Source organism: Cygnus olor, chromosome 2 (genome assembly GCF_009769625.2).
Source record: "Cygnus olor isolate bCygOlo1 chromosome 2, bCygOlo1.pri.v2, whole genome shotgun sequence".
Lineage (NCBI taxonomy): Eukaryota > Metazoa > Chordata > Aves > Anseriformes > Anatidae > Cygnus > Cygnus olor.
This window is the reverse complement of record NC_049170.1, coordinates 79,386,740-79,405,249: the sequence shown is the minus strand read 5'-3', so window position 1 is coordinate 79,405,249 and position 18,510 is coordinate 79,386,740. Positions and strand designations below refer to the sequence as shown.

General features: G+C 39.1%; 1 protein-coding gene across 1 annotated transcript; it reads right to left on the bottom strand.

Annotated features, from left to right (window-relative positions):
- Window positions 1-15,508: 15,508 nt before the first annotated feature.
- On the bottom strand, window positions 15,509-17,469 carry MC4R (melanocortin 4 receptor). The gene has a single exon (XM_040549623.1). The coding sequence runs from the start codon at window positions 16,847-16,849 to the stop codon at window positions 15,854-15,856; it is 996 nt and encodes a 331-aa protein (XP_040405557.1). The 5' UTR covers window positions 16,850-17,469; the 3' UTR covers window positions 15,509-15,853.
- Window positions 17,470-18,510: the final 1,041 nt, after the last annotated feature.

Below are 18,510 nucleotides of genomic sequence, written 5' to 3'. Positions count from 1 at the left end.
TAGCACCTTACTTTAAGGTACCTGGCCTCTAATGCAAAATCCTAAACCCCAAAGCCAATTTTTTTGGCTCTGTACATAGCTCACTGGGACACGTAGGCCATGTAAAAAGCAGCCACAGTATCCCCCAGGTTGAGCAGAGCAACATGTAGACTCCAGCTAGACAAAACAGTAAGTATACCTAAATTCCTGCTCCTTTGCTAGACCCTCTGACAGAGTTTATCATTTTTTGTTTCATAATACAGCCAGAGGCCCTAGCTTTGACAAACCATTTTTTAGAGCTTGCCTGCATTTCAGATGACTAGTTCTAGATGGAGAGAAACAGTGGGCATTGCACACATGAGTTGTGCCCTCTTGCCGTAATACCCGTGCAGCTGACTGGAGCTAAGACAGCCAGGATCTTTCAGCTTTCAGGCAGATTGACTATAGAGGGAGCCTGAAACTAGGTAATGAAGTGAGACTGGGTTTTCTAGATAACACCTGCAGAAATCACTGAAAATGATATCAGTTTACCTTCAGAGGCACCTGTATCTCTTTCTCCTGCCTTACAAGGAAACCTTGGATGAATAATTTAGTCCAGAGAGCTAGGACAGCTGAATCTCCACAATTAGTCATTAGCTTTGTACACTGTGAAACTGTGTTCTGGTTTACTTTTTCTTGTTTCTACGTTATAAAGAGTGGAGCAGACACCCAAGAAGTCAGCAGATTGATATGCTTCTTTTAATGTCAAATATAATTTGAACACTTTAAGACTGGTCATTATTAAGATAGCGAAGGACAAACATTTATTTGCCCTGATCTGGGTCCTTTCCCTAGGAATTTAATATTTATTAATTGTCTATGGTCTTTTGCTCTCTAAAATGCTCCAATATATTCAGCAGATCATTCAGTTTCTTCTTCAAATGTCTTTTCCTCTCCAAGCCCTTCCAGCCAGATCTCTGCTTAACACTCCAGTCACCAGACTGCCAGTCCCTTTCCTACGTCCTGTTCCAATTTTCTGAAGTACTAGGTCTCCTCAGAGTACAAAGCAGTACAATTTCTTATGTAGGAAGGCTTCAGAGAGCATGCTTGAAACTTAGAGCAGCTGTCCTCTCAGTCTGGAGATTTAAGAACCAGCAGCAAGAGCCACTTGAAAGATAACATGCAAAGACATTCGGAAGGCACAGACGGGAAAAACTGTGATCAAAGAGGAGGATCAGGACAATAACATGTAGGATCAGCTTTGGATAGAGGGATCTTACTAGATTGCAAGGCAAAAAGGCAAAAAAAAAAAAAAAAGCTTCAATGAAATTCTGAGGTTGGATGAGGAAGACTGAAACAAACCTGGTCACCCAGAAACACTTACAACGTCATTACTTCATCCCAATTCTTCCTTTGTGCAATATGAACAATACCCAGTTCCAATGCCTGTGAGTTTTGTTCTGAATACACATCAATTGTTAAATCTCTACAGTACATTAGTGAACATGTAGCAAGCAAGAAGATTAATTTGCTCCCAAAGCAAACGGATCTCCAACATCCCACTTACACAGAGATAGACTTCAGTATCCAGCCCTCATGTCTAGTAACACGGGTCAGCTTTCCTACTGAGACTGATGAAGTAAAAGAATTGTTGTCATAGGGAAAATCAAATCATCCTTGGGACTGTATTTCACGTCCCTAGAGTTATAGGCATTTTTAGGGTAATATAGAATTATATGTAAAGAAAGGAAAGCATTTTTTTTTTTCGGTATGGACATATTAAGTGAAATTAACTCTAGTAAAATCAGCATATTCAAATCAACTGGAATTTAGCCCATTTATGAATAATCCAGATATTTTTAGAAGAAGTGGTTCTAAATTATACAGTAAGGTAATGTATATGTAATTTAAGACTTAATCTTCAGAAAGTGCCTATGATTATAACAAATTAAGTATCATAAATGCAGACCCTGCTTGGCCAGCTGGGAGGTCCTTTCAGACAGTTTAAATAATATTATTTCAAACAGGCAAATTATTAAATTTTGAATATATTTTATATTAAGCAAATCCTGTCTTACGTTACCTTAATGTATAATTTAGAACCACTTCTTCTAAAAGTATTTGTATTTCTCATGAATGGGCTAAATTATTGTGATACCTAATAATTGTGATACTTAATAATATGTACTAATCATTGGCCCTGTCTGAAGATTGTCTTAATTCCAAAGCATTATTTCATGTGTGTTTTTTTTTTTCCTAATCTCATAAGAAACTCTGCTTTGAAAAATATCCTTTTTTTTTTTTTCTTCTTCAAGCACAGGAAAACCTTTATTCCAGAAAACTCAGGTTTGCCTCTTCCAGGAAAACCTCAGATCATAAGAAACTACGAAAGTAAAACAATATTAATGTACTTATAGAAGTCGACAGAGAAAAAAAATATTTTTTAACTGAAAAACAAGAATTCATAAAAAAATTAGCTAGCTAAAACTGTGCAAATTTCTTCACACACTTGGGCTCATGCAACTTGGTCGGCAGCTTTGCTTGGAGTTAGCCAGAGCTTTGACGTGATGCTACCCACACCTTGCTTTATGGGAAGGACATGGAAACACTAAAGAAGCTTTCAGTGTCTGGGGGTGGTGTCCCCTTCACTGCACTTTCAAACAATGAACTTTTGGCATAGAGAAGATAAAGCTCTTGCAAGACAAGAGGCATTGAACTGAAAGAAGTTGCAAGAAAGTACCACCTATTTTTTCACTTGCTTGCTCTCATTTCCAGCACTTCTCAGTACCTTCCCATGCAAACACTGACTGCAATTTTTCAATTAGAAAAACAAACGAACAAAAATGCAAGCTGCACCTCCTTCTGTCACATCTGACCTGTAACAAGTTCCTCTTCCTGTGACGCTCCAAAGCCTTAGGTCCCCCTGGCCGCAATGTTTCCCTCCTGCCCACCCCACCATGCTTTCCAGCTAAGCATGCTCATCTCCTCCCAGATGAGGAAGCCTCTGAGGGAATGCACAGGAAAATGGGAGGAAATTTTAGAGGAAGGATTTTTGAGGAAAGAGCAATCTACAGCCTAACTTATTGAGGAAGAATAAATCATGCGAAGAGATAAAAGAAGACTAAGGCAAGCCTTTCTGATGAGCATCTGGAATCTGACTTTTATGAACATGTAGAAACTTGTGCAAATAGCACCTGAATCTTTGGGGTCTTTCAAGTGGTCACTCTGATATTAAAAAAAAATAATAATAAAAATAAAAAGTTTTGATAGAATCAGATAGTATTGCAAGTGGGATAAAAAAACCTTCGTGCAAAGTTTATTTTCATTTCATTGTATGCCTTCTGTAATACCAGTAACTTTATATTTGAACAACAATGGCATTTAAATGTCAGAGGTGAAATCCAAAGTTTACTGAAGTCAGCTCAGGTTTGCTATCCTTTTCAGAGAGACCAGAACTCGACCAGAGTTTCACAAGGAGGTTTATAATCTCTAAATATATATTGGCATTCCTACCACTGCTCCACTATTAGTATTACATAAATATCCCTCAAAAAATAAGCAGAGTATTTCTTCTCATCAGTTTCCACAATGCATTGGAATGAAAAGATAAGGCTTTTAACATAAAAAAAAAAAAAAGTCTTCTTATGCTTTCTTTCCCTAGCAACACTTTAAAGAACCACTCCCACCCCCAAAGCCCCAGAGACTCCTGCAACAGGGAGAAGAAGGGATGAGAGGGAGATATTCACCTACAAAAGAAATTACTTTCATTTCCTGGAAAATGATTGCAATAACGTATCACATACAAAAGAAACTCAGCTTCCACTGTTCCAGCAACTGTAATAATAACTGCTTTGCATTTATATAGAATCTTTCACCAAATGATCTAGGTATTATTTAGTCTAGAAACTCTTTGAGGTAGTGTCTGTCTATCATGCATTTGTAAAGCACTTAGTACAGTGGAATCCGATACAGTTGCAGGATTTAGGGGCTAATGTAACATAAATGTTTCCTCTTTAAATGAAATCAAATAACATGAAATTCTCAACAGGCATTCACAGTAGTTAATCTTTTTTAATTTTGTTTTCCAGACAAGGACACAAGGAGTGCCAAGTTGCTTGGCAGAGATCATCATGATTCAGTGGGAACATTTAAGGCATTTGCTGTATTGCGAGGAAAGTTTTTGCAGAGCTCTCTCTCCTCTGGGGCTGGGCAGAGAAGGAAAAGTTTGTGTTAAACCAAAATGAACTCAGATATGCTTGAAAAATTGTCAAAGAAGTTAGCATCCCAAAATGGCTGAGAACAGATTTAAATTGCTGAAGCTCTGGAAAAATTCAGGCTTCGTGCAATACACTCAGAATAATCTATTGCAGAATTGTTCCAGTTAACAATGCAGTTCTATAGACATATTGTAGCAAAAGGCCCAAATTACACTGTTTTTCTGGCCCCAAATCCAAGAAATAAAGCACCTGTCTAAGAGAAGAAATATATTTCTTACTTTTGCACTTTTTGCTTTATTGCTATTTTTATGGTTAGCACCTGGGAGTATGTTGGGAAGGCTTTACACTAAAATGTATATGCAAGGTCCCTACCCTGAAATGCTGCAGATCTAGTAATAAAGAAAATATGAACACTAGTGAAAGCCAAGTGGATTAACCAGTAGAAACAGTGCAAATGACATCCTAAAAAGTGTGGGTACTGCTTCCTGAATCAAGTGGCATTAAAATCTTTCTCTTAGAGTTACTTTCAAGGGCAGATCTCAGTGAAGAATATTTTTATTGTAATTAGAAGCCAGGTTCTGATTAGAAGCAATTATTAAAATATCTATTGGTAGGACTGTTGCTGCTTTTCTGCTTATTTCTAATGCTCTATTATTCTGTACCTATCAAAGCTAGCACCTGTTAAATATCAGTACTTTTTTAAACAAGAAACTCTAAACAAATTCCTTTAAATTGAATCTGTGATGTTAGCACCAGAGATTAAAGTCACCCTGCACATTCTCTCTTAATTGTTCAATGTAATTCATCTTCTATCATCCCTTTCAGAAGATGAAATTCTTACTAACTTCAGGGCATTTATTCTTAGAATCCACTTGGGAACTAAAATTTCTCTGCATTTCCTATTATGAAGCAACAATAAATGGAAGCTCAGAAGCTCCTATTAAGCTATTCAGATGGGTAATACCAAAGCATTATGTGACCTCTGAAGCATAGCAATTGCCTAGATGAACCACTGAAAGGTCCCTCAAGAGCTGATAAACCTACTCAATTTCAGAGACAAATGCTCTGTGTATTATACTTCAAGGGATGGGAAGCTGTGAAAATAGTTCATCGCCTAAACCACCAAACTGCCATTCCATTCTGTCACATAGAGCTGCCTGCTGAGACTGCCAAAAGGAGCACATTTTCAAGAGGAATTGCACAGTCTCTTCTGGAAGGATTGCTCTAAGGCCAGCCTGCTCCTTTGGCTACTGGGTTATGCAAGAGGGAGCATCCTCACATATTATCTTAACTGGTCTTAAAAATCAGCTTCTTTGATACAAAATGCTGCCAGTTCTCATTATTTCTTTTGAATCACAGAATTATAATCGAAGGAGGAATTAAACCCTGACCTAAGCTGCAAACTCAATAAACTACTGCTATGTCTGTGGCATATAAAACAGTATCTACAGCTGTGTCAAGTTGCATCAAGGATCATGCTTGAGTATTTTTCTGCTGTGAGTCAGGAAACACAGCAGAAACACACACTCTCTGCAGTGCTACCTACTGAGGAAGAAGATGCTGTTCCTTCCCTGAAAGATGTACAGCTGGAGAGGGGAACACAAGCTCAATAATGGAAGAGTCTGGAGATGTCACTCAAGAAATTAAGCATATGAACCAAAGGACACACTGTCTTTGCAATGAGACCTTTTGGAAATGCGGGATATGCAATGAGACCTTTTGGAAATGCTAGGTAAATTCTTTAACTAGCACAAAATGTAGGAAAGGCTTTCCTTATGCCAGCATCGGCACCTCTTAGTAATTCAAACAGTGAACCTGCATGGTAAAAAATTGTCATAGAAAGGCATGTGTTACACATAGGATTTGTTTTGTTTCTTTTCTCTTAGTAGATGTTACATGTTGGTCTGTTAGATGGCAGGGATTTATAAGTTATAGAGCTGTATAATTCTATGGTCAAGGAACTGCTTTCCACACCTGTATGTCAGGTACTGGACTAAGTCCCTGGATGCTCTTCAGTAACCACAGCTCTTCACATTCAACTGCCTCAAAGGTGCAGAGTATGTTGCAGTTAACATCCAACGTAAAAACATACCGCATTTCTAAATCATTTCCTTCCCTGATATTGAAGGAAAAAGAGAGGGAAAAACAAAAACAAATGAAAAACCACGAATGTAGCAATGCAGAGCATGCATTCTACAGTCTCAGCACCTAATATGGGAGGAAAAAAAAAGTTTCTCTGTTTTAAAAGGCATACAGCATATTATATCCTTGTCTCCTTCAAGGTTTCCCTTATCAAACTGTACTACAGAATGCCCTCTCCTCAAAATGCTCATGGGCAGGTGTGGGAACCATCTGGTCACTACCCACTATGCAGCTAGCACTTCACTTTGAGCCTAAGTAGCTGCCAGATATAAAAGCAAAATGTTATGTTGAATTGGGCTTTAGTTCATTTTTTCCCTAAATTGCATCCAACCTTCTTGAGGGTAGTCTTTGGTTAAAAAAGAGGCTCTAAAACCTAGATGACAAGAAGATGCATGATGTCTATAAGCTAGAAAATGAATGAATAAGCATATACAAATAAGTCTTTTCTTGTCCCTGTTGTCATCTGTAGGAAATAAACGTTTACAACTGAGATTTCCCTGCCATCAGTAAAGGCACTGCAACAGAACAGAGGGATGCCAAAGACGTATCATACTTTCTGTCTGCACTTTTAATTCCTGCATTAGATTGCAGATAGAGCAAATCAGGAAGTTTAACTGATATTCATTCTTTAGGGGAGTGGGAATAAGTAAGTAAGAATATTCAATAGTAAGTACAATATTCAAGTTAAGAAAGCTAAATCTCAGAAGACGAGAAATACAGCCCAAAGAGGAGCTCAAAGCTACTCTGCCTTAAATATGGTCTTAATGATTTTGTAGTTAATTATGTTTTTCTACAGGAAAATTAATTCCATGATTTTTAGGGCCACAGAGAAAGACAAGAAAGGATGTGAATGTGTTTTACCTCTTTTTTTCTGTGGCCTGCAAAAAAGCTGAGACCCTCTGAAGCCGTGATCTCACAGTGTTTCGCAAGGCACTCACTGGCAATGCTGCTGTAGCTGCAACATTGTGAGGGAGGGGAAGTTTGTACCTCAGGAGATAAACTCAAAACATTGCTTTTCTTTGTATATCTACATGCACAGAGAAGCACTCATCTCCCTGAGTGTCTCTCCTTGGGATTTCCTGAGCTCAGACCATCCTTCTAAATGACAGCTAAAAAACAAGCTGAGTTTGGAATAAACTAAACTTCTCCACTCCAGTACTTAAATGCTTCTCCAGCATTTAAATAACAATTTCAAGGTTTAAGCAAAAGATGGATGGAGATGGCAGATGAGCTGATGTTTCCACATTTAAGATCAAGCTTCATGATGAATGATGAAACATCAAAATCGTTCATTAAATGTAAGTAATTCAGTGATGGGTGGCTATCCTGGCAGTGTTCAAATATAAAAATTTGTATTGGTAACTCTTCCCAATGTATCCCTGTTGGCTACAAACTCAAAAGCCCAGGGGCAATACAGATAAAAGAAAATGCTACAAACTGCTCTAAGTATTTCCAGCATGTAAAACAGGACCACCACAGTTCTGCACTATTCGTTGGGAAATAACAGCTCATTTGGATCAGAAGTCAACCTAAGAGAGAAGAGACGTGCATACACCCTGATCAGGAAGAAGATAAGCCTGGCGCTTGGGAGGCCTAGCAGGAGGACAGAAGGCAGTTAGGCAGCCCAGGGGACATGTGAGCTCTTGCCAGGAGCAGAGATGTCCGGGGAAAAGAGCAGAGACACCAGTGAGTCTGAATGCTGCTGGGGTGAAGGCAGCAATGGGAGAAACCAACAGCAATGCTTTGGACGTCTGCTTACTTCCAGGCAGCATTGTGTCCTCCAGGAGAAGCTTGTGATGGTGGGGAGATGAACAGACACACACACAAAAAAAAAAAAAAAAGAAAAAAGGAAGAAAAAGGAAAAAAAAGGAGAGAGAGAGAAGGAGAAAGAGTTTGCTCCTTATCTATTCTTTCCCTGACATGCATCTTTTTAAATGGGCTTCCACCTTAAATTGTTAGGGACGAGGTTAATTCACTAGTCATGTTATCTGAAAAGAAGGAAAAAAGAGAAGTCATGTCCAGGTCTGAAGTAAAAGATTCAGAAGGTACTTATATCTATTAATTTTATAGTAAGACAGTACAAGCATATAATTTCTCTATGGCCTACTTTTGTATTTTTCTGTCTGAGAAATTGGATATTCTTCAGAAATCAATGTTTGGCTTCTTAAAGCTAAAACAACAATCCCACACCTTGCCTAAGAAAAGCCTCTTTCTAACAAAATTTCATTTAATAAGACAGCTTCTTATTCACCTCATTGACTTTACTCCCACAGAGAAATCAAAAAAATGCAATTATTTGACGGACAAAAAATGAAATCTTAGTCCTCTTGATGTCCATGGTCTATTTTTTCAGTATCTACATAGAGCAAACTCATATGATCTAAAGCATCATGACCATATCTGTTTGATGCAGTCAATCACAACATTTCTTTCAGAGATGAAATAGATGCGATCAAGGGAATATTCAAAGCAGGAAATGTATCTGGTGATGCACAATTTATAATCCTGAATTTAACAATTAAAGCACTACATATGAGAGAAGTGACTGAGATTTCATAAAGTGACCACAACATTTGGAAACCCATATTGGATATTTGAATATTAAGGATCTTTGGATATGCAAAGGATCCTAACTTTGCAGCATCCAAAACCTGAATACTTCTGGCTGGTATTCAGAAGTAGTTAATGCATTCTGAAAACTTAGCTGAAATTTGGTTAAAAGTATGTGTTACGTGGTGTATAAAATTCCATACTCCTGCATATTTTAGTGCAGATATCTTACTCCTGACCAAGCTCTTGGAGGGACAACAGTTCTGCCAGTATCAGTATAAAGATATAATTGAAACCTGGCCAATAATAATGCCTGTGAGAGAATTAAACCATCTCTAGCATATCACTTGAATTAATTAATGTCAGACTAGGTTACTCACGTTACTTCTTAATTTTTTTAGCAGTGTCTCATTCTCTTGAGCTAGCCAAGTGCTATCTGCTGCTTTCAAGGAAGGGAACAGCCTGGGTCACCTGCAGGTTTTCCACAGAGGTAGTGAGAAATACAGGGTTTCCTGCAGGAATGATGGAAGCACCACAAACATGGCCTCCTCCATCCATGCAGCCAGAACCAAACTGGCAGTCCAGACCCATAGTTAAAACTTTCCTGTATCACCTGGACCTTGGGTATTGCATTCTTGAGATCACCAGCAGATTTTCATGTCTGAGAGGAGCTGTTTTAAAAACAATGAAGCTGGGTCATCTCTTGCTTCAGCTGACCCCTAACAGATTTGGTGTCTCAGTCCTCTGCCTTAGACAGTTGGTAGGAACAGTGATGAACAGTCCCAAACTGAGAGATGATGATGTGAACAGTTCACAAACAAGGATACCTTTAAAATTGCATGTGAAGGAATACCATCCTTTTTGGCCTGGAGGCAATCCTTACTGGGAACCAGCATCCTCGTCTTACAGGGGAAATTTAGGCTACCTATGTTGCTTATGAGACTTATGTTTCCATGAGTGAAGCAGAAGGTAATAATCATAAGAAAGCAATGACACCCACAACTCCCCAGTAAAAAAAATTCAGGATAATAAATAAGCATTATTTTCTACCAACCATGTTTTATTTTTGTTTGTCTTCATGCAGAACCAGGCTTTTTTTTTTTTTTTCTTCCCAGTTTTGCTGCCTGTGTATCCAGATAATGAGAAGCATCAGTGACAATGTACATGTTATACACTGTAGGATGACTTTCAATGCCTTAATGCAAAAAGCCACTCATCAGCCAGAACTTGGCAGGCTTATGCACAGGCAGTTAAATTTATGGACAGATAACTGCACAATTCCTGCTTTCCAGAAAGCTTTCAGGCTCTCTTGGCCCAGCCAAGGAAAGCAATTACCTCAATAATAGCAATTTAATTTTGTTTGCTTTCTTGCTTTGTTTCATTTTTTATTATTATTCTTAATTCAGACCCCTTTATTTTAGCTCCCATTTCAAGGGAAAAACAAGGGGTTTTGTTTGTTTGTCTGTTTGTTTTTCAATATATCAGCCTTCAGGAGGTACTGAATACAAGAACTTTAGAAGGCTTGCTGTTTTTTTTTTTTATATTTTATTTTTTTATGATGTTTTGAGCGGTGTATGTTGAACTCTGCATGACCTGTGTTAGCAAGAGAAGAAATCTGAGGAGAACTGCACAGAGATGTTATCTCAAGAGAAGGCACTGTTATAGAAAATATTGTCTTTATAATACATTTTAATTTCTCTACACTTCAAAAGGCTTGTTGCAGATTGTTGCATAAATAAAGTGTTTTGTTTATGCTCCACTGATAACTGCTTCCAAATGTATTTGGCTTCTGTTTCTTTGCTCACCCACTGCCTTTTACAAAGCAAAAAGCTCTAATAAGCTATAATGTGTTTGTTTCAAAAACAGTTAAGTATGGCATATCGCACACATGTACAAATTTCAGTCTTCTTTACAACACCTGCAAACCTAGGTAAATTACATTTTGTTGATGCTTGGCACATTATATGCAAGGTTTACAATGAGTCCCTGTTTATTAGAGCCCGGAGCCTGCCCTGTGGGTCCCACAGGGCTGTGTCGAGAGGGTTGTGGTAGGGTCACATCTCGGTGGTGAAAGGCTGGCTGCAATTTCCACAGAAAGGTCTCTCTGAAAATCAGTTAGGGAAAGTGGATTGTTCAGAGGATTGAAATAGTAGAAATAGGATGGGATTCAGCTGTACAATGTTCAAAATCATTAATTCGGAGGCTAATAACAGGATCTGAAGATCTACAGTGAGAGCTCTTCAGCAGGAAAGAGCCTAACAGGGGAACGTTTCAGGTTGATTAGTTCATCACAGGAAAAAGAAAAAAAAAAAAAAAAAGCCACAGAACCTGTGGTCATGAAAGAAGTAAATGATGTAGGTGAGGACTTCTCTGTGGAAATGAAGCAAAATGTCAGCCTACAGAGCAATGGGACTTGAAGTGTTGTGGGGGTGCCCGTGGGTGCCGTGACTGTAGTTGGTCAGTGATCTCTCTGTCTTTACCTCCACAGCAATCTCTTCCTGCTTCCAGCCCTCAGCCCGCTAAGCTGGGAGAGAGTGAGCCGCTGGGTGGCAGTTTGGGGAGTTTTGCTGCTGGCCAAGGCCAGCCCAACATGCAGGCAGGGGATGGCTGAGAGAGCTTACAATGGTGGCAGTCCAAATACATACAAACACAGAAGGACACCACGCACGAAGGAGAACAACTGAAACAAATGAACCATGTTTGCAAGAGAACAAATAGACAAATAGGTGAAAGCGGAATTAATGAATATGTTTACATTACAGGCTTGAAGGGGATGATTTTTAATCCTTAGATCTGAAAATCTCTTCTAGAAATACAGTAGACAGCAGCATGAAAAAGCTGCTAGGAAAACAGAACCGTTCAAAACAGATGAAACAAGCCTGGTCAGTTCATAGCCTGGTTTATATGACAACAAATATCTGTGGTAGTAACAGAGTCCTGTGACATTAGGCAGTCTCTTTTTTTTTTTTTTTTTTTTAATAAGCAAGAGAAACATTTCATCTAAAGAGAAAGGCATAGAATGCTTGAAATATGATTGAAGGTACTGGAATATTAATTTAAAATTTTGTGTAATTTCTGGACCAGCAATGAAAAGTTTCATCCCTAAAGGTACATTTTCTGAAAGTTCCTTCAGGTGGGATTGAGACTGCAGTTTTTATTCAAGACAAAAAGCAATGCAGCGTATTAGAAATGAAATCGGGACCAAAATTCTTATTCACCAGAATTTCATCCTGAGAATGAAGGATCTCGAAATGAACATATTATGAAATAGGATCAGCTTTAACAACAAAAAGTCATTTTAGAATTACCTAAATAAAAAGTATGCTGCACATCTATTAAGGGCATAACTGAAGGCATTGTTGTTGCTGCACATTTGGTAACACACGAGTCCAACAGTGCATTTATGCTCGCTTTCAGCTGACAGTATGGTTCACCTGTAAAGGGGATCTTGGAACACCATTCAAAATCCACTATACTGAGACCAACTACAGCCTCCTAAGTGCTTTTTGGAGTTCTTTGCTTTGTTCAAAAGCTACTTCAAAACTAAAAATATGTCTCTCTTAAAGAAAGACATTTGCTTCAATACTCAAAGTTTTGTGTGTTATATTATAGCCATTTATTGGGAAAGGACTAAGAACACAACCATCTATCCCCAGCTCAGCCAACGGCTGAGTTCTAGGAGGCTGAGCAAATCCATTAGTCCCTCTTCTCCAGGAGAAGTGAAAATGTAAGTCTTTACACCTGTAAAGTGGAGACAAAACCATTACCTTGCCACAGAGGAATATGCCGTGGTTACGTAACATGGCTAAAATACGAGCTGCTAAAGTGATTAGGGTCCCAGATATTTAAAGAAAGAAAGCTCATTTTCTTAGAACATTTTGAAAGAGCTCCAGCAAATTGAGTGTGGAAGATAATCCTCTGCAGTCTTCACTCTCCAGCAAGCTAAATGACTTTATCTTTTGCAACACTAATTTCTATGACTCCCTGCTGGAAAGCTGCCAGAGCTATAGGCAAACAGAAACTGATGCAGCTATTTAGAAGGAACGAAGTGTCTGGGAATAGGAAAATTGTCTATATAGGAGGTTTGACATCAATTTCAATAAATTACACTCCAGCGATAATACCATGAAATGAAAAAGTCTTCTTTAATTAAAAAGTCCATTAAAAAAAGTATGTACATACATTTGTCTTTATAAAATAAAGACAGAAGAATTGCTAAGCAATATGAAAGCTGATAAAACTGTGGAATAAGCTAGTTTTAAAATATATATTTCTAAATGAGATTTAGAGGTTAATGGGGTCAAAACTCTCTTGACTAAACTTAGTCCAAATAAGTGTAAAAGAAATGCACACCATTTTTGAAAACTACAAGGAAACTGTTGATGAAAACCTCCAACCAGCATGATAAAAATTAATTGTTATTTCTCTTCCCCTTGGGTTGAAACAAGAAGTAAAACTGTTAGTTTTAAGAATCAACTGGGAGTTCAGGAAGTAAATTACAGAAGCATAGCCTCCTCAGCATTCAGATCTCTTTAGATTAGGTTTCTGTTCCTTGTATAGTCAAAGGAGAGAAAGAAGGACTTTTGAGGTAATATTCTGAGCACAAAAGGTAGTATCTTCCTCTTATATCACTTTCTGCTGGATCTTCTCTGCATCCAAGCAAAACTCTGGAGCCCAACATCATAATTTACAGCCCTAAAATAGCTAAAGAAAATGAGGCAGAACAAAGATCAAGTGAGATTTTTCAAACTGGCTACAGCAATTTCTTGCATTATTGCCAGAGTATTTCTGCATTGCTATTATCATGTCTTGTGGGAGAAGGAAAGGCTTTTAATAAGTCCAGGAGAATTCCAGCAGATTTTTGGATAGATTATTAATTCTTATACATTCATATGTTCCCTCCACCCCCAAGGCTTTAATTCTCCTTCTTTGGTATCTTTTATTGCCTACCCAGTGGAACCAGGTAGGGATGGATTATTGAAAAGTTTATAGTTCCTCCAGAAGAAAGTACATAGTGTTAGTGTGATAGATATATTTAAACATTTTCCATACTGCAACCATTATGATGCATCAGTATCATTTACTGAAACTAAGAGATGATAACAGGGGTGTTTTACAAAAAGTATGGTGGATGGAGTGGCAGGAGTACATGAGCAGGGTGTGGGAGACCTGATTTCTCTGCTGCTGGTCTACCAAAGAACTCTGATGTACAAACAACTTGCTTATTCTCCCTGTAAGTAAGTAAAGTGAAGTAAAAGATAATGAGACCCACCTTAAGTCCTTTAGGCTCTTTGGCAGAGGACCAAATGTTATTGCAGATTTATGAGATGCTGACATGTTACCCACAACTAAAAGATCAGATTCTGTCTGGAGAAGAATCCCAGGTAGCAAGCATTGGGCTTTCATGAACAGTATTTCATTGCATCTGTCTTAGGTAACATCTTGTCTGAGGTAACAAGCAGTTTCCAAGAAAATTGATAGGACTGCTCATTCCACTAATTTACAATTTATCTTTGTAAAATCAAGCATCCAGGATTAAAATCTAAATCCTTCTTTACGTTCATTTTTGACTTTTTATATCAAAACTTTCCAAGCATTTTCCCAGCTAACACTATATTTTTTATACTTACCAAGAATAAATAAGTTATTTTTTTATGCCCTTAAGTAGAAGCTGATGTTGTCAAGACGTTATGGAATGTCTTCAATGTGTACTCACATCTGTACTTTAAACATTTTCAGGGTGCTAAAATCAGGGACCTGAGGTCCTTATTAGACATCTAAATTAGACATCTGAGAAGGTGAACTGTCCTTAAGCAGCACTAACACACAGGGCTGCCAGATACAGAGCATGGGTTTAGAGAGTTGTCAGCCTGCAGACCTTCCATGTGATAGCATTGCCCCCACAAGCTTCAATGGTCCACAGTAGTGTCTGAGGTGGTTATGACAATCTGATACAGACTTTCACTCCTCTGTGAGGATCCAGGCAGTGGATCTCATCTGCTAACACAACAACACTTCAGAATAGAGGGCAGCTTGTTTTTAGCAAAGCTGTATTTTCTTCTGACGCACAGTCCTTGCTCCTCACAGCATATCAGCATAAGGAAGGACTGTTCAAACTGAAGTCCCCTCTTCATCTTCATCAGCTGAATCTCTCAGCAAAGCTTTAAGCAGGTGCTGGCACTGTCAATGTTAGTACTGTACCTGCTTCACGAGTGAATGTAGGGCGCTAGCGTACCTGGATGCCAGTCTAGTAAACACATCAAGGGCTAACTGATGCTCCAGAGAACAATTTCAGTTTTTCAAAAAGGTACTGTCAGACACACAGCAATCATCATATTGGAAAACAAAACAAAACAAGCTTTGGATTGTCTGGCTAGCAAGGGTTTGAAAAACCTTATTGTTGTAGGCAGTGACTGTAACAAAGATCCGGATTGCTGCTCTTGGAGTAGGAGGAAAAGTGTATACAATGAATGAACACAGGTCCTTGGTTCCAGTTACCACTATGAAAAATCTGCCTCCTAATTCCAGAGAACCTTTAATACATTAATAGACCAGCATATGCTCTATTTTAAGTTGTACATAATGTAATGGATAGCTGTAATTACTTCAACAGAGTAAGGAACATCATCAGCCAATATATACTGTAACTCAGGCAAGATTTTTATTTTGTCAGCAGTTGGAACATACAGCTGCTCATATTTGTTAGTATTTCACTTTCATCATTACATTTATCTGCTCACTTACAAACTGGTATGAAACACTACTTCTCTTCTCTTCCCAGGCAAATAAATTGCAAAGAGTAGATATCACAAACACTACAGAGAAGTATGAATTACATGTGAATGGGATACAAAGATGAGAGGAAAGGGAGAGAGAAAGAAGTGTTTGCTCTTAAAGATGTAACCCAAGTTCTGCTGAAAAAGAGGATCTGAAGGCTCAGAAGTCTGTGCTGCATGTTGAGTACACAGTAACATATCCACCTCAGTCTAGTATTTGCCAGGCAAATCACAAAGCCCTCTCAGACTACAGCAGCATATAATCTCCTTGAATGTTTTCCTGAGCTCCTGACTCCGGAACGCATAGATAAGTGGATCGATGATGGAATTGCACATGATGAGGATGAGGTAGAAGTTAAAATGGGACATGAAGCACACACAGTAAGGGTTATAGGGGCAGGAGATGTAGAAGATGAGGTGCAGAAAAAATGGGGCCCAGCACACAACAAAAACTCCAATCAGGATAGTGAGAGTGATGGCCCCTTTCATGTTGGCCCCTTGGCGAATAGGGCCAGTCCCTGGAAGAACTGCAATCTTTTTGATATGCATCCGAGCCATCATGAACATGTGGACATAGAGGGATGCCATGAGAATGAGCATGGTGAAGAACATGCTAATAAGGCAGATGATGACAACACTGCTGTCAGAGTAAATGATGAACAAAATGCCTGAGACTGTGCAAGCAGCCCAGATGCATGTGATGATGACCCCTACGCGCTTCACCGTCATGATATTATGATATTGGAGGGCGTAAAAGATAGTAAAATACCTGTCCACTGCTATTGAGAGGAGACTGCAAATTGATGCAAGCAGGGAACTGCAAATCACTGAGTCAATGACATTGTCAATATTTATGGTAAAGCTCTGTGCGTCTGTGTCTGTATTGTTTAGCAGCGTGATGACAATAGTTTCTGATCCATTAGATACGCTCACTAGCATGTCAGCCACTGCCAAGCTACAGATGAAGAAGTACATGGGCGAATGGAGGTTCTTGTTCTTGGCTATTGCCACAATGACCAAGACGTTCTCCAGCAAGCTGATGATGCCCAGAGTCACAAACACTTCAGGGGAAACAAAGAGTTGCTCGTAGCAGCCTCCCGAGGAGTGGCCCTTTGCATTGGGCTCGCTGGCACCCCCGTGCAGTCCATTGCTGTGGTTCCAGAAATGCACAGGCTGGAGTGTCCCACGGTGCTGGGTGAAATTCATCTTATGGAGACCCCCTTTCAGCTTCCTGCTTTTAAAACTCCTGTCCTTTTTGCATTCCTCTGAAATCCTCCTTTGGCTTTTCAGTTAGGGAAGAGAAGAAAAATAAGCCAGCACCAAGGCAGGCAGCAGTTCAGAACACTTTGACTGCTGTCACAAAATAAGGTTTCAAACTCACAAATGCTGGTTTACGCTCTCACAGATGCAGTTTCTGATCATCATCACATTCACATCGGTGATCTGTGTCACAGAGTCCCAACAGTCTGTAAGTTTGTATGAGATTTTCCCCTACGTTCAGTTCCTGTTTAGTTCACTGTTACGATGCAGGGTTGTTTTTTTTTTTTTTTTTGCTCTTCCATTAAGAGAGGTAAACATAAAATGCTCAAGTGACTGCTGCCGAGCTGAAACTAACTTCAAACTGCAAGCACCAGTCTTGCTGTCAGAGAGTGTGTACCGGCTGCCTGCTTTATGGTGTGTAGAGGAGAAAAATATTCAGGGCACTCTCCGCCTCTGCTTTACCTTCCAGCCAATGGGGCTCGGGAGCTGCAGAAAGTCAAGGGGCTGCTGCTTCTGAGCCTCTCTGAAACATCACACGGCACAGCAGATTTAGATGCTGCATGAGCTTCCAGTATCTACAGAAAAGCGGATGGTCTACCAGAGATCTGGTTCCCTTCTTTAACTTTTCAGCATAGTATTTTAGGACTGATTTTGTGTTAGCAAACTTACAGCACTGTGGTATCAGTCTCTGCAGAATTCCTTGAGCTGGACTGATGGTGTTTTGTTTTCCAGGCTGCGATTTACTGTAATTTACTCTTGCCCCTTCTGTGACATAATGTTGCTCTGTTTTGTGTATGTGACAAAATAGGAATCAAGAGAATACTTATCTCCTCCTGGTTCTCTCTCTCAGCCCCTCCATGCATCGTTAACTTTTCTATGCCTCAGTTGTCCACTTGCAAGATGTGGTGTTGCAAGGCTGCATTATACTATCTACGCTTGTTGTAATTTTTAAGAAATGGGGACCGTCTAAGGATCAAAAATAGGACAAGGTGGCTAAAGTCACAAATGGCTTAATAAATTGTCCTAAAGAAAATAGTTTTTCCTAGGTAATATCCTTCTTCATCATTTTATTTCCAGGAAGGAAAAGATGATAGAGTTGACTGCGGAAGCCCTGTCACCATCAGGAATTAGGATGCAGGGCAGAAAAAAAATAGGCAATATTTAGCATAGATGAAGGAAAGCAATAGGAGACAAAGTTGCAACCTGTAGGAAATGTGGCAGAGACACAGGTAATGACTTCAAGCCATCAATAAATCTTGCAAAAGTCTATCCAAAGGTCTGTCCCTGTGCTTCCCTGACATGAGCTGAAAGTCAGCTTGTGTGCAGTCTGCCATGGAAAGCCCTCGAGAAGGAGGAGGAAAAGAATGTCAAATGAATACAAGGAGACAGAGACAAAAGTTGTTTTACTGTTTCCTCTTCAAGTACTGCAATTAAGGATTGAAAATCAAATATAAAAAAAAAAAAATATAGCAGACAAAGCTGTAGGTGGATTTTAAAGCTGTGGAAGCTAGAGGAGAGCCAGTTGTTACACTGAAGTGTAATGTTCGCAAGTAAGTGGTTTGCATGAGCATTTCCAGTCACCTAACAGGAAAGCTGTGGAGGCAGCT